Genomic DNA, 23555 nt, shown 5'->3' with positions numbered 1-23555 from the left:
TGATGAATCACAAGTGAGGATGGGAATTGTGCTCTTGTCCTGCCTTGATTTTTCTTCTTCCACTAGAGTGTACTTGGTAAAGACTACTTCCTGCTGAGTATCATTGTCAGGGAGTCGGGACTTGTAAGGATCAGCATTTTTTTCTCCTCTCTCTTTCTCTTTATATCTTCATCTTTTTAAAATGATAGCTCTTTTAGGAAACTCTTTTAGTGAGCTACATGGGCACCTACCTAGGCTGCATCTTAATTGATATGAAATTTTACAAGCAGCGTTGTGGTTTTAAATATATCATTTAGCAACCATTTTGTTTTCTCATATAATGGGAAAAAACATTCATGTTAAATTTCCCAGTAGTTTAGTGTTGGTGTAACATAATCAGCCTGTTTCAGCCCATTTTTATTCTTTTTGGATTTTGAATGAATCATGAACACTGACATTGTGGCAGTGCATTCTGGTATTCATTTGTCTACAAAGTGTTCATGCTGCCTTTAGAATTTGAACAAAACAAGCCGTCTTGGGAGGGTTGCTGGCCACCTTTTGTAACAGCTGTTGTATGGAGTGGTGCTTATGACTGGAAAAAAGTCATTCTTTTTTTTTTCATTATTTATTCACCTTCCCAACCTGCTGGTCTTTCTTATGACCGGTACAAATATATTTAGATTTTTTTTCTCCATACAATAAAAGCAAGGTTCTAATGTTGGGTTCACAGCAAATGCGAATATAAATATTTGTGCAATTAGTTTATATTCAAAGTCAAAGAATTATTTTTTTATAATAAGGGGGGTGGGGGGAAATCTCCTCCACCAGTGTGCAGCATCCACCAGAATGCCTGACCGCATTGGCATGGTGATTGGTGGAGAGGAGATAGAGTGATGAAGCCAATTATTATATGGGGTGGGGGGGGGGGTGGTTAGGAAACCATGATGGACAGTGGCCAGTGAGCAAATTTGTCCAGGATGCCGCTGTTAAACCCCCTACTCTTTTTCGAAGGACATCCGAGCTGGAGTTTTTATGAATGTTGCTGTCAGCTGCTGTTAGCCGAGTCAGCAGGGGAGATGGCAGAGTTAAATCAGTCTCTCTCCCAAACAGCTTCACATATACAAAACCTGCTCTTGTATTTGGTCTATAACCAGCAAGCCACATGCGCACTGGCCAAGGAAAGGTGAGCGCTGTAATCGGCCCAATCAAATAATCAGAACCAAAGTGAGTCAGAGACGCAATTAGAGGCAGAGCAGAACAAAGAGCATTGTGTACGGCAGCACCGAGAGGAGAAGAAGGCTTTGCGCAGCGTCTGTTACCACAAGCCGCTTTCCCTGCATCAGCTTGGCTCGCTCCAACTCGAACACACTGATCGATTAGCCGTGGCTTAACCAAGACTTCTCATTTCCTGCCTTCCATTACCGCGCTCCATCACACCCGGCACTGCTCAGCGGCCCATGCTGCAGTCTCAATGCTGGGATTAACCAACCAACCAGGCATGGTTCACATTTAAACACACACACGGTGTGTTTTCTCTCTCTTCGTGTTCTGTAGCCTAACACAAAAGCCCCACAGCTTGTGTTTCTTTCATTCGTCAGTCGCATAAACACGCTATTTCTTCATTTAACTTGTACTGCAACCATTGCCTGTGGTTCAGCCCTTTTCACCCTGCCATGATCCTGTCTGTGTTTATCTATGAATGCATGGCTGCTCCCCTCCCCTGCGAGTGAAACGACCCAGTCATTAGGCCACACTAACAAGGCAGCGCATTGTCTCTCTCTCTCTCCCCGCTTTCATTCAGGAAGTGCAGAGACATGAGCAGGGATTCAAGGCTAAACCGAGCCCGCTGCTCGTGCGACTGATCCGCCATCGTTCCCTCTACAGATTTCAGGACTGGATAAGCTCACGGGCTCATGTGTTTTGCCTTTGTGCTCAAATGTTTTGAGATGTTTCACATTTCTGGGAGGCTGTTCGCCAGGCTTGTGCTCTTGTAGTACATTATCTCACCGGCCGTGTGACAAGGTTGTGTCTGAGAGCTGTAGAATTATGGAGTAACTCTATACTACGACGGTGACCATTGAGGTCAGGAACATGGATCCGGCGTCCCCTGAGCTTGCGGGCATTTTCCTCTCCAAGTCGCACTGCTTCACTCCATAAATCTACACTGTCAGCAGCCATTTAGGTCTGGCAAAGTCAGGTTTTAGATAAGATGTTACCCAAGACAGTGGAAGAGGTCAAATTTAAAACTCTGCAAGAGAGAAAGAGAAATGGGTTTGACGATGGCTGCAAAAACTGCTCATAATTGTGTGCTATATAATATTTTTACTATCGTTAGACTAATTCAGCCTGTTTTAGATGCATCTAATTATATTGTTTTTTGACATCTGATTTTTGTTGTCTACATTTAAATGTGCAAAATTGATTTTGTATACATGGAAAGCATATTCATCCAACAGTGGCTAATATAATCCTCTGGGGGGAAAAATGGCAAAATATCTGTGAATCTACACTGCCTGACAAAAGTCTTGTCATGGATCCCAGTTGTAAGAACAACAAATAATAACTTGACTTCTAGTTAATCTTTTGGAAGTGTCAGAAGGTCAATTTTTCCAACGAATCATTTGATGAACTGCATCCCAATCATCACAAATAATGCAAGACTCTCCCACTGAGGTATCAAGACATTTGTGCTGCCCATTACATTACAAACCACAGGAGAGGGCAAATTCTTCAGCAGGATAGCGCTCCTCCTCATACTTCAGCCTCCATATCAAAGTTCCTGAAAGCAAAGAAGGTCATGGTGCTCCAGGACTGGCATGTCTTGGGTAAGATGATGGTGGAGGCATTGAAGATGAAAGAATCTTGATGAACTCTGCAAGAACGCTTTCTTTGCCATCCCAGATGACTTTATTACTCAGTTATTTGAGTCATTGCACAGATGTATGGATGCAGTCCTCCAAGCTCATGGAAGTCATACACAATAATAAATCTTTTCCCACTGCATCATGACTTTATATTTTATACTGTGCATTATTTCTGTTAAGTGACAAGACTTTTGTCGAAGCAAAGTTGGTCCTTACTGTCCTAATTAAATGATTAAAAATCAAGACATGATCTGATTTTATTTTGGTAAAATAAGCATAATCCAGAGGCCTTTGCCTTTCATATAAGCCACTTCTGATACCAAATGATCAACTAGAATTCAAGTTATTATTTGCTGTTACTAAAACTTGGATAGACGACAAGACTTTTGTCAGGTGGTGTATTCTTGTTCTTAAAATATATAAAATATGATACTAAATTTTATTAATCGTATTTTTTTTGCTCTGAAAAATAAAAACAAACAGGACAAATCCAAAAGATTTGTGAAGTACTAAAAAACATCAATCAAAAAAAGCTAAGTGAAGCTGTCCATTTCAGTGAATATTTCATTGATTTGATTTAAACAATGGAGTTGATAATTCATTTGATCTATTTGTTTAAAAGAAACTGCCGTCTAATCTGTAAATAAGACTATTTGGACTGAATGTTGTTCGTTAAATGCCATCAGGAAAGACTGATATTTTTGTGTTTGTGACTGGATGCCACAAAATAATACAATCACATTCAATTCAGCCCGCAATTTCACATCTCAGATTCATTTTTGTCTAGACTGTGGATTGAGCAGTGCCATTGAAAGCCTGTTTTGTGTGTGTGTGTGTGTACTGCAATGCTTTCTGATTTGGCCTGTTATCGATAGCTGTATTCAGAGCTGTTCATTTCCTGCTATTGTCTGGATTGCACAAAAACAACCTCGACCGAAGAACAAGAAAGAGTAGTCTGTATTTAGCTATTTTAGAAACTATGCGGGTATCTTATCAGTCTGCTCACATGTTTTACAGATTGTGCCTTATAGATAAAAGCATAGATTTTTTTTATGGTACATTGTTTTGTTTAAGCATATCGAAAGAATGTCTCTAGTTTGGTTTGTGTCCTCTAATGCCTCCCACAACAAAACATTACAAAAACAATAGAGCCGTACCATCATTGTCGTCTCAAGGAAAAAGTGTTTCTCCTTTACCGCATACAATAACAACCTTTTAAATATTAACGTCGTCTTTTCAGCCATTGTTTGCCTGGAGACTGCTGTCAATCACGTCTCAGGAAACACCCCCTCCTTTCATGTCCAGCCCCCAGCATTCAGTCAGTAACTGAAGTGTTTGAGTACCAGGTGGGGGGTTGAGTGAGGGGAAAAAACTGTTTTGAAAAAGGAAAAGGGGGGAAGGGATATGAGCTGGTCACACCTGCTGTGTGTAGCAACCCAACACACGCTGTGATACACATCACAGCCACTGCCTCTTCATATCAAACACACCTGACGTGATAATGCCCAACGGCCAGCTACAGGAAATAGCCAGCGAGATCAAGAATCGGGCCGAGGAGATAGAGAGAGGAAGATTATGTGAAGTGGCGGGAGTCGAGTGTTTTAAGTGTTGCTGTGTTTCTGATTCTGCTATAATGGATGCAGCGGTAGCACGGCGATCTTAATTAGCATTATTTGTACACCCAGCGTGGCGTGAGTCTCTGCCAAATGGACAAGAACGTACAATAACATCTGCAAATCTCTGGCTTCCAGTGTGTGTACGTGCACAAGATATAGATATGGTGGTTTTGTTCCAAAGCCTATATGCAGCTGCTTTGCTGGGAACTGTTTATATAGTGTGGCCAACAATTTCACACAGCACAGCCACCATTTTAGATACACTGCAGTGCATTCTGGAATTACTTTTTCCACAAAGGATACAGGCGGTGTGTTAATAAGCACCCTTAGGAGACAGCATTTTAGAGTATCAAATAATATTCCATAAACATAGTTATGCGTCCATCCAGAGCATGCGTTCTTATAAAGAAAGAGGCATTATATAAATTGTTGTCAGGTGAGTCCAGCTTTGTTTAGGTGAGAGTGTCCAGCAGTGAAAGAGGGATGGTTTGCATAAAAATGGGAGTTTCATTACGTCACATACATAAAAACAGCTTATTTACACGCTACACAGACGCAAGGGAGATGGACAGTGATTCGGAGAGCAGCATTTACAGCAGATCTGAGAGCTGTGTGGAAGAGGTGGATTTTCAGTCCAAAAATTGTAGTGATATTACTGTAAACTTAGTAACTAAATCATTTTGATTAAGGTATTTCTTTAGAAACTGAAAGAGTACTGCTGACGATACTAACTTTGCCTCTGAATAAACATAAGCAAAGAACGTTGATCATACACTTACTAAATTCGTAGAGATAGGAAAATCAACACAGACAATCAACAAAAGATGACACGTCTTTTTAAAAAGAAAACGAATGGATATCTGGATTTTACCATTTATAGATTCGAAAAGCTCTTGGGTAAAAAATGTTCCTTACAAACATACGTTTGTCGCGTGTTAGCAGACCACTGTAAAGTGCTCTCATTTGGAGGAAATAGAAAACAAAATCTTTGTGCACATTTATAAACGCAACACTGAAGACTCACGTCTCTACTTGTTTGAATTATGGTTGGCAACACAACGTAGCATCCCTCTGAACACTGTAACAACTAAAAAGAGTCCTCGAAGTTTATCATGCATATAAATAAGTTGCATCTCGTTCACAATGGAGCGCGCTGACTGGTTCGAACAAAGTCTTTCTCATGAATTAATGCACAGATGTGCTGAAGACTCAATGATGTCACTTTGTACTGACAGCCAATCTCCACGCTGGAATTTACACAATAATCTCATCATGGTGACGTTGCTTCAAAATTTCAACCAATTTTCACTTTTTAGTGAAATATATGTCCTAATAGTGTTTTTAGCAGTGTGGCACATATATATATTACTGTCAACATCTTGAAAAATTTATATTAATGTTTCGTGACCCTTTAGCCTTTTAGCTCGATAAACTCCCACTTTGCTGCTTATAGTTATAAAGATAGTAGTGTTACCATTTCTGTTAAAAAAAATTCTGATTAATTTTTAATCCTATTCCAGAACTATTTTACTGTTTTTAATAATAAATAGATGCAGTGAGCATAAGGTTACATCCCTGTTCACATGCATGTGAATATAAACACACAAAACACATGCGCATGAAATGTTTTCACAAATGCGTTTTTTACACTTTAGAGTTTATATGGAGACGGAGGACAAATCGTTCAAATAGTTTTTTTGGTTTTAGTTAATTTATTTTAATAGTTTACATTTCCAAGCCCCTAAAACACTAATGTAAACAAACTACCGAAACATATACATCTGTTTTCATTTTGAGTTGAATTTGTTTTCATGCAAATAGTCTTATTAAATAAAAACAATAGACCAAAGGCTCTTTGGTGGTGGAGCTTATTTGTATGGCACGCTACTCGTCTAGATGGAAATACATTTTTTGATTAAAGTTCTATTTCAGTTAGAATGCTCCCTTAAAAAGCAGATGCTTATGTAGATTATGAACTGTGAAGGAACACGCTAGGTTCTGGAGCAGAGTTGTAAACTGACTGAAATGACATTACTTACTAGGATTGCATAATGTCATTGCTTGCCTTTGTCACGACCATGCCTTAAAACGTTACAACACTAGGTTTTAGACTGGAGCTCACATGAGTAGATTTGTATCGCAGTGTTGGTGGGTGTAGTTTTATCCTGGTTTTGTTACACTAAAAATCTCCCCCTTTGAACTCCCTAATGCTCATCAAATCCAATATAGAGAGTGGCTGACAGATGGGCAGACTTTGTTCAAAGCGAGTCGAGATTTAATATCTAAACAGCAGAGGGAGAGAGAGAGGCGCCCGGTGTTTAGCAGCATAAAGGTCCTGACTGTGCCGGCATCACAGCTGTGACTCTCTCCCTCCCTCCATTTGTTCTTGTAGACAGGCGGAGGAGTAATCTGTACACAGGCTTTTGCAGGGGAGAAACATGTCATCAGCACTTGTTTACCATTATTAGTTTGAATCTGACGGTGGCAGGGCAGCACAATTGCTCTTCTTCTACACTGTGTGATCCTACATGAGACCTGCTTCTTTATGTATTAAGAGGAAAACATGCTACATGTTTTTATTCACATGGGACGTTTATGTTCACGGGGGCTTACAACGATGTGTTTTTTCTCTCTTTGTCACTGAGGCTTGTACAGCTGTAAGCTGAGGTCCAGATGGAAGTGCTTGTGTGCGTGTGTGTATATATGGAGAGAGCTGCGTCTGGTCTATGTCTGAAAGGCAGTTAAAGAGAGCGCTAGCGTATGGGCGGAAACTGTCTCTGTGTGCACATCCATCATGCGTGAGAGAGTGAGCCCTTCCTGTCTGCCTGCTTCTCAATAATCATATTATGTTTTGTAGATCATAGATCTGTCCTTTTCGATGCCACCAACACGTACACCAGAAAGTCTCCGCTCAAACCATTCGGATTCTTCGCATGCCTTCATGCAACACGATCGCAGGCCAGAGCTTTCAAGAAACCATTTTCCACCACCTCCTTTAGGAAGTGTGAATAGCTTTGCTTTTCTTCAATTCCTCTGCACTAGTGTCGAGTCTGGTTTAGTCGAGGAAACCAAAGAGAGCACTGGTGCCGGATGATAGAAAAGCACAACACTGAAATTGAAAATAAACACCCGTTTCCTGTTAATGTGCTCTAGGTGGAGAGCTCCGGGGTCTGGCTTTGCTTAGCTGTTGGAGAAGAGAGCACGAGGGCTGCGGTTGCTTCACCGTCTTCTATTAATGTGACCGCTTCAAGCTGCCTATGTTAACAGATAAGACCTGCCAGCACTGCCGCAGTTGCCGCCATGTTTAATGATTACGCTAAAGAGACAAAATGTCAGCCGGCAGGTCACAGGGCCAGGAGGTTCTGCTATGGCGGCCATATCGGTGTTGGTACCTTCGGCAATAGCATGTAATAAACCGTGACTAATTCAAACGTCATGTAATTTTCCTCTCATTACCACCTTGGTTCTCCGTCCAAGCATGGCTCAAGAGCCCCCGCTTCTGTGTGCAGCTCTTTAATTCTCACATCACTAATGAATAGTGCTCACACATCTTTTCTCTGTGATGTGTGCCACACATCAGGTTATTATTAGGCTGGTAGCTCCCTGCGGAAAGCCCAGCTGTTGGCGTGCCGGTGCAGTCTGCTTAACACTCCTGGTAAACTCCACCCTGCTCTGTTCTCCCTCTGGCCAGACCTCGTAAAGTCCAGCTTCAGCCTCTTATAGCACTCTCACTGGACTCTTACTGTGGCTGTGCTGTAATTAGTGCTGCCCGCGCTCTTCGTCTCGCCCTGCCTCCTTCAACACTTCCCTTTTCTCTCTTCTGCCCTCTATAGGTCATACTTATATCTATAGTCTGTGTGTGTTTGTGCGAGTGTTTAGGGTTACGCACCATAGTAGGCTTGTTTGAATTAAATATGATGGATATTGGTGGATATATATAAAGATTTATTGTGTGTATATGGATACATGTTCATATATTCCTTTATATTATTAAATATATATATATATATATATATATAATGTGAATATTTATATATACAAATTAAAATGTCATTTTTAAATTAGTCATTTCTGTTGATTACACTGTGACCCTCAGGTTTAAAGCTCAGAGATGGGATAAAGAGTCAAGAAAAAGAGCATGCAGACCCCCACTTTCCTCTGAAATGTCTTGCTCTTCTGATGGAGAGGAAATCTCTCCCTTTAGTGTCTCCTTCGCTGACTGAGACCCAGTTTATAAGTGAGCCGACAGGGCCCTCGAGCAGTCTCAGTTCAGTCATGTGTTTGGAGAGCTGGCTTTAAGCTGTTCTGGGATCAGCCGGATGAGGAGCGACTCCGGCAGGGAGGGGGGGTTGCTGTGTGGAATGTCACTAATCAATTCAGCATTGTAATTGTAATGGGCTCCTCACCGCTGCCTCCTTTCGGCTGCCTCTCTCTGCCTCAGAGTGCTTATCTTGATAATTTGATTCTGCGCAGTGATCTGTTCAGTGTAACATGCAAACATAATTAGGGTCTGATAATGAAACAGTCATTTCCAGCTCTAGTGCAGCGACAGGGAAATGTCCCACATAGGGATCTGTTTGGACATCGCAAATATCGTCTCGAACGGCAGCCTATGCATTCATTATTGAGGCTTATGCAGGTTTAAACGTATTCCAAATGCTGTAAAATAAAGCAGGAGTGCTCAAACTACCACACTGCTTCAACTCTCCATCCTCACAGCACTGAAATCCCCCGGAGGAGCACAGGTTGTCTCCCCATCTGTGGTGTAATAAGCACTGACAACACCTCTGATGACACATACAAGTGGCCCAGATAAAGAAAGCGCCTTTAATCTAAATTAAATTGGGTTTTAACTGTCTCAACCATACCTGTAAACTTGGCGCACAATTTTATTTTGCCTACATTCCTCTTATTCATGGTCTTTAAGCTCAAAGATGAACCCTTCCGTTCACCCTTCTTTAGAGAGTCATTTGTTTTAAAGCACTGCATTCTTTCTAAACTGTTCAGCAGATAGTCTACTTCATTTACGCTCTTTCCAGTGACCTCAGTAAAGGTAGCAGGAGTCTTGAAATATCTCAACAATGAGCTCAGCCCCCTGTTCGCCCCCCTTCGAGAAGCCAGAGCTGCATGAAGTGAATCAGGCTTTCAATAAAATAGACCCTTGGCTCTCTGATCCACCCTAGCTGTGTTTTTTCTCTCTCTCTCTCTCTTGGTAGGCTGGCGCAGTGGCACACACTCGGCCTTTTGTGGGGAATGTGGTAATCTGTAGTCATGTTAAAGATGACTGTGATTTCTGGCTGCTGCTCCGAGGGTCTTGTCGCCAGCGTCTGCTGAGCTGTGGTTTCTTTAATGTCCTTTTAAACCATTTGAATGGTCAGTTGGCTTCATGTGAGAGGATAATAAATATTTCATGTCAGGGATTGAAAAAAAACAGTGCTTTGCCCTTTTCTTCCCTCTCTCTGGCCCCTCTTGGAAGTGCCTCTGGGAGGTCTGGACGTGACTCAGTGCTGCCACTTGCTGGTTGTTCTCTGATACTGCAGCAAGATGCACCGCTTGCAGTCCCCGAGACGGACAGCGGGTGGCAGAGTTCAAAGTGCAGCTGTGGAAAAAAGAAGTCTAGACAAAGCTGGCCTCATTGTTTTGTTTTTGAGATTTTTACTTGCCTAAATATGCACTGTCCGTCAGTCTTTCCCTCGCTTTCACACATGGCCATGGAGCTTTTTAGTTTATTAAAAAATTAAAAGCCTTCAATCCCTTTTTAATTGACTTGGTTCCACCCAGGGCTTTTGGCACAGGACGACTAGAACTATAAACCCAGTGGTGGCACAGGCTCATGTTTGCCAAGAGCCCAATTTGGGACGCTGTTAACAAACAAACGATGCCTGTTTATTTTACCGAATGTTTTTTTTCTCTCTCTCTTTCAGAGTAAACGGGACCATCTGTTGATGAATGTGAAATGGTACTACCGTCAGTCTGAGGTACCTGACTCTGTCTACCAGCACCTGGTGCAGGACCGCAACAATGAAAACGGTATGTTTGTGTGTGAAAGAAAAGGAAAAAAAAAACTGAAGAGTCCTATCATTTATGTAACCACCCCTGGTTATTGGTTTGTGAAGTTTCATCGAGAACGGCATCTCAAATAAATGAGGATTCTGAAAAAATAGCGCCCTCCTGCCCTTGTTTCCCTGGTAACGCTCCCTCAAGAGCAGCAGCGGGGCCGTGAAGTGCAAATAACTTTCAGTGTAATGTGCCCTCCGAGCTCTCATTCGCCCGACTATCAGCAGCAAATCTGAGCTTGATACACACATCAGGCTGTAATAACAGGCTGGGGGGCATCTGCCGGGCTGGGGCTTTGGCACTTTGATTCACAGCACACTCTAATAAAGCATTAAGAAGGCCTGCGTCTCTGCCAGCCCGCTGGAGAGCAGCCGCCACCACCTGCTGCACCACTGACTCCTCTGACATGGCAGCCATTGTTTTGTTTTGTCCTCATGCCATCTGAAGCCCCGTGCTCAGCTGACACTGTCTGCGTCCGTCTTTGTGACATTAAATAATTAGATGTAGTTTAATGTGCTTCTATTATTGTTTTTTTTTTCTTCCAAAGAGTGTTTCTATATATTTAATGTTGTGGTATGAGTCTATAAATGACTATCATTTTTCATTGGTGAGCGAGTGTATGTGAAACTGTCTGGGTTCTTTTGTGTGTCATCTGCGTTTATTGCATGAGCACTTTTTATTAGCGACAGTCTGGAGACCTCTCACGCTCTTCTGTCTCTTTCTGCAGACTCTGGTCGCGAGCTGGTTATTACCGATCCCGTGGTTAAGAGCAGAGAGCTCTTCATCTCAGACTATGTGGACACTTATCATGCTGCTGCCCTCAGGTAACACACGCACACACGCACACACACACACACACACACACACACACTCAATTACATTCAAATGTGGTCTGGAATTCATTGATTTAACCACAGCAGTATATTTACTTGCTCAATTAATTGTTCATCTAATCAATAAGCAAGATCTCTTTTTTTTCTTTGAACATCTTCAAAATTATAATAAGTTTGTAAAAAAAAAAAAAAAGTAATATAAAAATTTGTGTTTTGATAGTTATGTCAAAGATGTAATGTAAATGATAGAATGTATATATTTACACAAAATAAATCTGTAAAACGAGGAAAAAATTCTTGTCAAATTTAGATTTAGATACACTGCATATCAATAGATCTTTAAAAATATATCATTATTTATACAAGTACATTTTGTTCTCTAAATGTGTATATATTTCTCTAGATATTTAATTCGAAGATTTTTTCTTTTTTTACTCGTAACAGTGCAGCATTACATAATATTAGTATTAATATACTACTACTACCACTTATAACAATATTAGTTATACACAATTATTTATATGTTCATTTTAGTAGCTGAAAAACAGCATGATTCAGGCTTTTTGAATGCCGATAATAATAATTGCTATTATTATTATTATTATTATTATTAATATTATTATTATTATTGTTATTATTTAGGAATCATACTGTATTTTAGTATGTTGCATTCAAGTATCAAGTATGTGGCTTTTTGAATGCCGATAATAATAATTGCTATTATTATTATTATTATTATCATCATTATTATTATTATTATTATTATTATTATTATTTAGGAATCATACTGGTCTTTAGTATGTTGCATTCAAGTATGTGTCTTGAGTTTGAAGTGGATAATTTAGGATTGAACTGATTCATGGAAATAAATCGAACTTGCTTTAATTTTCTGTTTTGCTAATAATAAAAGAACTAAATTTATTAAAATGAATATTAAAGTAGTATAATATTATTCAAGTATAATATAATATTAATAAAAGTATTAGTCTTCTGCCATCACTGTTTCTGATATGCCAATTGATTATCAAATTATTAATGCAAATGTAACATGTTAAATTCTACTGACGACTGATGAAACTAGATTAGGTGAATAATTTGTCCATAATAAATCGTAAAACCAGCACATGCTGCCATGATTCATGGTCATTAAAGTAACTCTTGGCAGGTACAGATGCTCTGAGATGTAAGACTGTGGTCTTTAAGAGCTGTAAACAGACATTTTGATCCTCTCCGTTCTACAGGATCGTCTGTCTCAGTTCAGTCCACCATTTCACAGACATTCTGCATGTAAAGCATTACTCAAAGCAGTTTTTTTTTTCCACTCTCTCTCTTTTTTTGTGTGATGAGGCTCAGGAAAAAGAGTACAGGCATGCTTATTGTCAAGAAACGAGAGCTTCTCAGTCTGTCTTTAGCCATGTGATATATTTTCCCCTTCTTCCTCTCTCTCTTTCCTTCCCTCTCTCTTAACTGAAACCATCTGGAGGCATTGCACTGAGCCACAGCTCCGAACCACTGATTTCAGGGCAAATTAGCTGCAACTTCTGCTGCACAGAGAGCCCTTTGATTTGACTTATTACAGGGCTTTAGATAAACTCAGTGAATTCCGCTAGCATGTCGTAATGCCTGCTCCAAAACCTTATGTTCCTTTCATCTTATGAGCAAGGTATTGAACCAGTGCAAAAACACAGACGCCTATTATTTTGATAGCCCCTGACGTTGGAAATGGAAAGCGCAGAAAGGTGGATTGTGAAAATGTCATGATTTGTGTGGAGCTTGTTGGCTCGGCATTGTTTGAAAAGCCTATGGTGTCTGTCACCTTTTGTTTGTCTAACAGGATCAGGAGAAAGGGCATTAATAAAACAACTGTGCAGAAATACTGTGATCCTGTAACCCCCAAGATTCCTTTGAAACCTATATATCAGTATCCTAGATGTGTCAGCAGTCACACATTTACTTTTAACCAGTGTTACTTTAGGCTTATGATACAATTAAAGTTTTTTTTATTAGTTTGAAAATATTTAATTTTATTTTTGTTTACAAAAAGTTAAAACATTTTAGCAGTTGGCTGGAAGTATATTTTTTGCCAAACATTTTTTTGTGATCTGTAAGTGTATTCGCACTATGACACTGATTTGTTTGCTCTATTTCTTTGCAGGGGGAAATGTAACATTTCACACTTTTCTGACATATTCGCTGCCAGGGAGTTCAAAGCAAGAATCGACTCTTTCTTCTACATCTTAGGATATAACCCAGAAACCAGGTAAGCCTTTACTGACTTCAATAATCAGCCCTCCTCAGGCATGTTCTGTCCTCTGATCCTCTGTTGCAGGATTTCACAAATAAAGGTTTTGGTTCACATCAGGAATGCAGCTGCTGGTTTTGCTGTATTTCCTCTAAATTGTCCAGTGGTAATGAGGGCAGTTTGGGGACAGATTTAATTTAGGATATAGTCGTCTGCTTTAAGGTCTGAAGTAGAGCTTTGAAAGAATTTATCACTTTCTTATATATAACACATGTAAATACAGTTTTATTCCTATGTTTGAGGTTGATGTAATTTTAGAAAAAGATTCTTGCATTTACTTTATCAATAGTAACACACACACATACACATATATATATTAGCCATATCGCACTGCTACAAGTGTGATGTTGTGTTTATACAACAGTTCAACTGCAAAATCATGTATATAAGAAAATCAAATATGGAGAGTCTAAAAATCCTTTTGTGAAAGTAACTCCTTTCTTCCATTTATTCACATCTGCAGCTGATGGTCAGAACAGCAGAATTCACCTAATTCACCAACGTCACCTTAGAGCTAGTATTTGAATGATTCTCTAGCATAACATGTAGAGTTCTGACAAAACAGGTGATTTTGCTCACATTTTAAGATTAAAAGGCTGAACGGCATGAAATGCCATCAGTCTACAGACATTTCCCAGCATTTCCCTGTTGCAATTGAAGTATCCCAATAATTAACCCCGAAAAGCCAAAGCAAAGCAATCACTAGCAGATTATGATGGTATAAAAATCACTACAGCATACAAAAGAGAGAGATCGACATAGAATGTCACTTACCTGTTTAATAATGATTTGATCAGCTGTAGTTTGAAATTGCGCTGACTTTTTCCTTGTGTGGTCTCTTTTGCCATCTTGTGAATGGAACATCAACCATCTTTGCTCTGCTCAGTATGACAGGCTGACGGCTGCCAACGCGCTGTATCTCTGAAATTATAAATATTTAAAATAGGCACTGTCTTTACAAAAAAGCTGCATAGTTGCAATCGAAACAATTATATTCTCGCTTAAAAAAAGCCTCAAAAGTACATTATGTTGTCCAACAGCTGCAATATTTGTCTAACTGTAGTGATTTTATTGATCTGCTGTCACTCTATATGGGCCGAGTAATACACAAGGGTGAAGAGGCTGTACGAGTGCTGTTATTGCAGAATATCGCACAGCTATCAGCCAATCAGATTCGAGATCCAGACAGAACTGTGTATATATATATATATATATATATATATATATATATATATATATATATATAATTCAGAATTTTGAATTTTTAGAAATCATAAAGTGCTGATCAGGTGCATATGATACAACCAAGAGCGTGCCATTTTCCCATCAACACGATTGCACAGTTGACACCCACTTTATACAAAAGTTCAATTAATGAGGCCCTTCTTACATCTGACATTTAGATGTGTTTTCATCAACCCAATCACAAGTAGACAAAACAGTCACATCTTGCATTTAAATGTTTCTCATTTGTTAACTTTACACCACTCTGAGCAGGTATTGGCTTTCTCTGACCTTTCAGTCTAATACTGCCAAAGCTAGTGCAAAATTTTTATGTGTACAAAAAATAAACCTAACCTAACCCTTCAAAACCTAAGATTATCAATGACAAAGTTTAAATTTGTCTCTCCAGGGTGGCCTACTTATTTTATGAAGTAGCTCAGTTGGAGAATCTTTAGTGACTGTTTGGATGACCACATGTGGACCCTCATTACAAGAGCAATCCGGTTGAATGTCTTTTTGACCATCTCTGCATAAGGTTAAAAGGGGAAAAAGCTCAATGTTTCACACCTGTACTAAGCGTTGTCCACTTGTGATTGGTTCAACGAAAATGCATCTTAATACCAGGTATGAACAGGGCCTAAATTGTTTAAATTAGGTGAAATCCATTTTAGACGGTTTTGTTAATGAAAACATTTCAGCCGCAGAAAGCTGGAAGTTTCTAAATATATTTTGTTTAGTGAATGATTAATCAGTTTGAATGAATAGAGTAAGCCAGTGAGCTACTAGGAAAGACAGTCATTTGCTTCATTATTGATTGGCTGAATGAATTGTTTAAAGATTTATTAAGTCATTCATTAAGACGATGGCTTGCTGCAAACAACTGATGGTTTCATTTTAAAGATTTTAAAATTGAAAAGGGTAACACTATTTTATAGCGTCTTTGTTACTTGTTCCATGTTGTTATAGTATTAACAATACATTATGCAGAATTACATGCACCTATATTTCTAAGTACTTAAAAGTATTGTACATTGTAACAGTTTCACCGTTTAAATTCCTATTTTAAAAAATATTTCTATTTTGGTGGCATTACAGCAGAATAGCATACAACTAAGATAATGGTCATCTCAGGTACAGATTATGTGCTTTTTTTCAATGTTAAACGCTATCTATGCGAGTTTAAATGCCATTTTACTTGTTATTTATTGCCATACTACTGAAAGCAGCAGTAGATGGTTCACCTCAGATCTTGAAAATAACTAGCAAACTGTTTGAAAATGAAACCTAGTGCAGACCAACAACATTGGTCACTCTGTAGCCTATTAATAAAGGTAAGAAGCTTTATTCCTGTTAATTAGATTAAAGCCTTTTATTGGGAGTACAGTGGCTGGTATTGAAATGTTTCTGTCATGTCACTTTGCATTTTGTGCAGGTGTGGCTGGAGTCCTGTAGTGCCGCATGTTGTTAGGACATGGTATAACAAGTGCACCATAAAATGTAACGTTTAGTTTAAATGTTTAAAATGTAATAGCTTTTTCCCATTAATGTTTTGTTTTAAGTTTTTATTAACACTAAGGCATTGCAATTTTGCTATTGTAAATGCATTTGAATAGATTTGTGTTGAATTGTGTAAAGGCATCTAAATACCACTTCAGGAGATTCTGCTTGTTCTGAAGTGCATTGATGGATTTTGTTGATATTGATTTTTGACTAGTAACAGCCCTGAAGTGTCATCTTGGATTAATATAATTAATTAAATACATACTGTCAATAGTAAGGTTAGAAAATTCATATTGACATAAAATAAAATATCACAAATATCCTGATATAACCAAGTATAGAACACCGATGAAAATATTGAATAAATGATATTTTATTACAAAGACAAATATAGGATTTTTACTGGTTTGACATGACCAGGCTCAATACATAGCCCAGATTCTTTGATGAATTCAAAAGAACAGTATTCGCTAAAACATTATTTTAACATTGTAGAGGCTTTAATGTCACTTGTTGTGTCATTGCTGAATAAAAAACAACTTTTAAATGGTGTATATAGTTAAAGCTATCTATGGTGTATTTATTGTAATGCACGCATTCATATTTATAATACTTATAATATTTAAAAATAATATTACTGTCAACATTGGGATGTGAAAATGAGGGACAGCCCCCCACCCCCTTCCTTTATAAATAATAATATTATTATTATTAGCTGCAAGTAAATTAAACCGTTTAGTCTATTATAAATACTAGCTATTATAAAGAAATTGAATCAAGTTATCAAATCACATTAACCTTTTCATCACTGTGTAATTTAAACCTGAGTAAAGAGCAGCGAATGAATCTCTCATTTAGATTTTTCATTTGATTAAAATAAATAACATAAATAGCATAAATTTATAATGAAAGCACTCGATTTCTTTCATAACTTTTTATGCTCATTTAAGACAACCTTTTTTTGTTTAAAAGAAAACCCACCAAGATCGACATTTTTATTATTTTTATATGTCTGTTCAAACGCACCCAAAACCTTGTGTCCACTTTCGCTCCGCTTCAAATCACGTGCAAAAGCTGTTTGGGGAAACAGCGTCTATTTATCACTATGGATCTCAGTGTCCATTTATTACTCTGACAGTCGCGCGCCACTACATGAACTGGTTGTTTTGAGGATTGCAATGGAAAGCAAGGGAATCCAGTCGTTTTTATATTTATTTCAAAGTGTTTTCATGCCTAAATAAAAAGAATGCACAGAACAGATTCATATTTAGGAGCAAGGGGTGTCCCCTGGTGGTTCGGCGGTATGGGTTGCATATAGGGAGGATCGGCTCTTTAATGTTTATTGCCACCCTTCATAGAAAGATAAAAAAAATGGGAGTAATATATTTACGGGATGATAGTGGGATAGCATTGTTAAATACAGGAGAATACCAGGAAAAACTGGAGGGTTGACGGATATGCAAATGTATTTAACACAAATAGTCTGTTCTTGGATTCTAATTTTATGCTATTAAGCTAACATTTATTATTTAATGAACTTTAAAATGTTTTCTTTGACATTTTCTCCTTATCACGTTTGACATGTTATGATTGATTAAAATACCCAGTGCATTTAAAAGGACAGTAATGTTGAACTGAATGGATTTTTGTTGATACAGTATTAATACCAACTGCTGCATCAGAATACTGCAAATATTTTTCTGCTCCAGATTTACTTATCAAGAATACTTTTCCACCAAAATGAATAAATTCTGTAAATGAAAAATTTATATTAGCTAATTAAGTAATTAATTGATTTACATCCTATATTATTTTAATGTAATATACTAATACACCTGAATGCTCTACTCTTATTTTTTGGCACTTTTTAAATTACATTTAATGCTGTCATTTGCAGATGATGTGTGCATTAAGTACATTTAAACATTAGAGATGAAAGAATCATTGTCATGCTCCTAATGTGATATTTCAATTAAAAACCAAATTTGGAACGAATAGTTAAACCCCCATTCCTTTGTGTATTACAATGCTAGCCTGGATGCTCGTGTCAGGAAGAAAAAAGGCAGTATTACAGTAGTCCCGATTACCATAGTCACGTGATGCTCCAATAATGGGGTTCATTAGAAGCCCGCGGAGAGTCGGGAGGGTAAAGAAGATGCTGATGCTGATAAACAGAGGAAGGAATAGCGCACGGTTGCGGGTTAGGAACCCCCTTCTCGGGTCCCCCACTCAATCACAGTCTATCGCCCTCTCTCTCGACTCCCTCCTCCTGCTTGTTTGGTATGCAGCAGCAGCATGGTGTGTGTGTGAGCAGGAGAGATGGGGCTGTGATTCCTGTGTGTGTGTGTGTGTCTGAGGTCGCGGCACATGCTCAGTACTGTCTGTCGGTCACGGCACAAGCTCAGTGTAAAAGCTGCCTGAATGCGTGAGCCTCCATTTTGAGTACCTGCACAAATAGGTGCGAGAGGACACTTTTATTCCTCAGCGTGTCCGATAAAACAGCAGCTCTGGCTCAGACATGGACGACCTGTTCAGTCCGCGCAGGTATGTTAGCATGCTCGTCTTTACCTGTCCTGCGATCGGCGCGCGTCATGCTATGTTGTGCGCGCGCCCGTTGTAATGTTATATACGTGTTTGTGTCGAAGAAACTGCTGTCCGTGCTTTAAATCGCGTTGACAGCGTTTGTTTGTGTGTTGCTGTCAGTAGCATTAGCCGTCTGTGCTAACGTCAACGCAGTGTGCCTTCATGGTAGAGCATTGAAAGCGGCTTTCCCGCACTCCAGCGCGAATTTTTCGACATTTATTTTTGCGGATTCGGATTAATGTATGTAACGGAGAGAGGGTCGTTTTAAGATGGTCGTGTTATAATGGAGTTATGTACTTAATGCGCACTTCTAGATGTGTAATGCTAAGCCCTCCGCCGTTTTAGTGGGTGTGTAAATAAAGTTGAGACTCTGGCTGTTTTTATTCAGTGTGTTATGAGTGTCTTGGATTCTTGCGGTGATTGGAGGAAATTGATGGAGGAGGCGGGGTTAGGCTTGATTGCTGTGCGCGTGGTCGAGTCAAAATATGCAGCATGTTGTGCTTGTGTTGACAGCTCTTCATGTGCTAGAGGAAGTAGGTACGGGTTGTAATTACAGGACATGTACTATGTGTTAAGTGAGCTTGAGAGTTGTTTTAACATGATGCATGTGATAGTTTTCTGCAGGTTTAGATGGGCAATATACATGCTTTCAAATTCATTTTATTTTGAGTGCTTTTAATAGCGCACATTTTAGTTGATTATTGCTTTTGTATGGATTATAACATGAAGAGTTCAGGTGCAAAAAACATCCAAATGCCGTCTGAAATGTTCTTCTAAAATGAGCATTTTTAACAGGCTCCAGTGTATATGATCAGTAATTTCACTTTTATGGCAAAGAATAAGTTCTTTTAATGGTCTTCAAAGTGAAATAACTCAACATAAACTAAGCAGGCTGAGAATAATGCTCATTTTGTATAGAAAGTTCAGACGGCACTTAGAGGCTTCTGCATGTAAACGTCATATATATTTAGAAGGTAGTGTTTAAACAGACAGAAAGGCAATATATATTCCGTCTTACACGTTTTAAGACGTGACTCGAGAATTTCATGCTGACTTTTTTCATTTGCCCATCCACTTCAGTTTTCTGACCTTCTGATTGAAAGGATGTTAAGTCAGGGAACGCTGCTTCATAAGTGTTCACACATGTTGCTTTCACTAAATTGAGTCAGACACATGAGAAATTAAAAACAACAGTTGTTTCAGATGAGCACTTTATACTTTGTCATCTGACCTAAAAGTTTTTTTTTTAGTTTAAGCATAAAGTGTAAAGGAAATCAGAAAATTACTTCATACTGTATGCATACATTCATACTTGTCAGATTTTAATCTTAGTATGCATTCAAGTTTTCCTGGGACACTTGTATTTATAATATTTTGTGCTCCAATGACACCAAAAAGTTGTAATTGTAAATAAAAGTTGTAAATAAATGGATAACTCAATTAATATATTCTATTTATATTTATATTTTAACTCCATTAAATATTATATTTATATGTTATTAAGTTTGAGCTATTTTAGTTGAGGCATGTCTGTAAGAAACTGTTAGATTCAATGAATTAGTGCTGTTTTTGTTATTTCAAGTGCATCATCTGTAGTATTTCAATTATGATGAAATACATTTTGCAAACAGTTTGCAAACTTCATAAGTAAAAACAGACAAAAGCTAAAATATATTGATGAACATTTTTGAAAATAATTTATAGATAGTTTACTCTTGTAGATGTTTATGTAAAACAGGTACTAAAGTCACATCAATCCATCTAACACCATACATAATTACAATTTTCCAACTTCCCAGGAAGACTTGAACACCATCAGTGAAATGGACTTAGTTCATAATTATATTTATAATAAATTTTATTATTTTATAACATCTTACTGAAACTCAAGGTTTCTTGACAGAGTTTTAAAGAATAGACAAAGCTCAGACATTAATGAAACAATTCACAATCCAAGAGCATTTATTCATTTGTTTTCTTTTCGGCTTAGTCCCTTTATTAATCTCGGGTCGCCACAGTGGAATGAACCGCCATCTTATCCAGCATAAGTTTTACACAGCGGATGCCCTTCCAGCTGCAACCCATCACCGGGAAACACCCACACACTCACATACACTGGCCAATTTAGCTGATTCAATTCACCTGTAGCGCATGTCTTTGAACTGTATAGGGGAACATGCAAACTCCACATAGAAATGCCCACTGGCCCAGCTGAGACTCGAGCCAGCAACCTTCTTGCTGTGAGGCGATCGTGCTGCCCACTGCGCCACCGTGACGCCCCAAACCAAGAACATTTGTGTAATATTCAGAGTAAAAAGAGAAGGATTGATATTAAATCATTTAAGTTAATACATTCTTATTGGTCATCTCAAACTGCTAGAGTTTAGTGTGAGTGTACACATGTATACAGAATAGTTCATTCATAGGCAATCATTTAAATCATTCAGTAACATACACCTATTATTCAAAATAAAACGTTTCTGATAAAACAGGAGAGCGTAGCATTAGCAATACCTAGCTTATGTTATACGTTCTGGGCGCTGCTGCCAATTCAGATCCTCCAAAAATGCAGAGGCTGCAGAATATTTAGGAACCTGGCCGAGTGATTTCTCCATCATCTCGCACCAGATTCAGTTTCAGACAAGAGTGCGATAATGCTTGCCTGGCGATTTATTTCATGTGGATTTGTCTTTCGTTATACGAGTCACAAGCATTATAATCAGACTCTTAAAACTTTAAACAGCTCAGTTCTAAAAAGCTTTTAATGCGCGCCTGTCTGCTTTTTCCTCATCTGTCTGCCATATTTGTTGGCGTGTGGAATTTCCTTTATTGACAGAGCTTGTGTTTTTAGTGGATGGTGCCGTGGGGAGAAAGAGAGGGCTTGTTTATGAAATGTACCCAGATGAAGGGGAATATGATTTGAGGCCCTAACCTCTCTTCACTTTGCAGCCAGGTTCGGGCAGTCAGCCCAGCGGTGGAGTGAGAGCTACTCTGGACGCAAATCATAGTGACAGTTTCTGGGCCCTGCTCTGTGCCTGGCTATATGAAAATCGCCGCTGTTGCTGTGGCAACGGAGCGGGGAAGGCTTTTGAAAAGGAACATCTTGTCATTTTCTTTAATCCACTGCAGCTGGAGATCCGAACACTATTATTAAATTGTAGTTGCCATGGTTACTGCTATGGGTTTGTAACAGCAGCCATTTCAGGGCTCCTCTCCCCCTGCTCATCATCTGGCTTTTTAGGGGTCTTTTGTAGTGTACCACACGCAAAAACAATGGGAACCGTCATCTGTGCTGTCCTTTGTTCGGTCTTTAGGTTTAAATCCACACCATTTCCTCTTCGGCTCTATTGTGCATTAATGTGAATCTTGCATTAATGTGATTATTGTATTGTGTTGCTAAAGCCGAATAATACCTTAAAAGCACCATCAGCAGATTAAACATCTTTCTAGAGGGGTACAAAAAATTTAATCAAAGATGATAAAAGGCTGTTATTGCCTGATAGTCATTTCAGACTAATATTATTTTGATTCCATAATGTCGACATTGTATGAAAGGGATAATTTACCAAAAATTAAAATAGTTATCATTTACTTACCTTTACATCATTCTAAATTAATAAGACTTTGGTTAGCCTTCCTAACAAAAACTTTAATGGATCCATATAATGGTTTAATCCACATCTTGTGAGGAGATTTAGTCTTAACATGTTGAACAGGTTTAATGTAGGCTGTTTGATTTATGTTTAGGGTACCTAAAGTTAATTTATGGACTGTACTCATTGGTTTCATTCAAATGATTTGTGTTTTGCAAAGCAAGTACTTTGCACAATGTTAGTTTCAACAAATAATTATTATTATTGTAGAGCAATTCTATGCAAATGCCAATCTTGTCATGAAAAAGGTTTTCACCAAAATAGAGAAACAGTTACTACTTTTTTTGTGTAAGCAAGTATTTTACAGTGCTTTAAAAATACTCTGTCTGATTCTGTCAGTGTTTTCAAACTATTGTATTTGAATTATCAAGTGCAAATTTCACATCCGTCACATCCATAACGGAGAGATGTCACATCCATAACGAAGCATTTCTGTCATAAATGCAAAAAATGTCAAATAGAATAAAATTGCTCATTTTTGTTCTATGGTGAGCCAACTTTTATCCTTTTTATTAGCATCGTTTCTTTTGGGTTCACAGAAATTCTACAAAGTAGGTTGCACACTGTAAACTCGCAAACTTTTTTGTCATCAATAATGCATGTTTATTTTCTTCATTTAAAATATAAAAAATGTTTACAGATTGATATTTTTCTGATCCCGTAACTCGGTGGTTACTTGTTTTGGAAAATATAAATAGATGTTTTAATGTAATGTTAACATATACTTAATGTGAATTTATATTTTGAGTTTTACTGCAAATGTCTTATCCATAACACTGGAATTGCTCTATTTATTTTTTGTTTTGTTTTTTGAAAAATGGTTATAAAGTGCACATTTTTTTAAAAATACTAACACTATTGTATTAATCCCAACAACAAAACTACAAATTTGTCAAATGCATGTAAAGACTACTTGTTACAGTTATGAAATAGTTTGATACCAA

The 23555-nt window shown here is 38.2% G+C and overlaps 1 protein-coding gene across 1 annotated transcript in view; it reads left to right on the top strand.

Annotated features, from left to right (window-relative positions):
* The window catches only part of rerea (arginine-glutamic acid dipeptide (RE) repeats a), a 147061-nt gene that overhangs the window by 79531 nt on the left and 43975 nt on the right, over positions 1–23555 (top strand). Inside the window, exons 4-6 of the mRNA XM_056449742.1 lie at positions 10384–10489; positions 11244–11340; positions 13505–13609. Coding sequence (XP_056305717.1) covers positions 10384–10489; positions 11244–11340; positions 13505–13609 — 308 coding nt within the window. The remainder of the gene's footprint in view (positions 1–10383; positions 10490–11243; positions 11341–13504; positions 13610–23555) is intronic.

This window comes from Danio aesculapii, chromosome 23 (genome assembly GCF_903798145.1).
Source record: "Danio aesculapii chromosome 23, fDanAes4.1, whole genome shotgun sequence".
Taxonomy (NCBI): Eukaryota; Metazoa; Chordata; class Actinopteri; order Cypriniformes; family Danionidae; genus Danio; species Danio aesculapii.
Note: the sequence above shows the minus strand (reverse complement) of the source record. Positions and strands in the feature narration are given on the sequence as shown.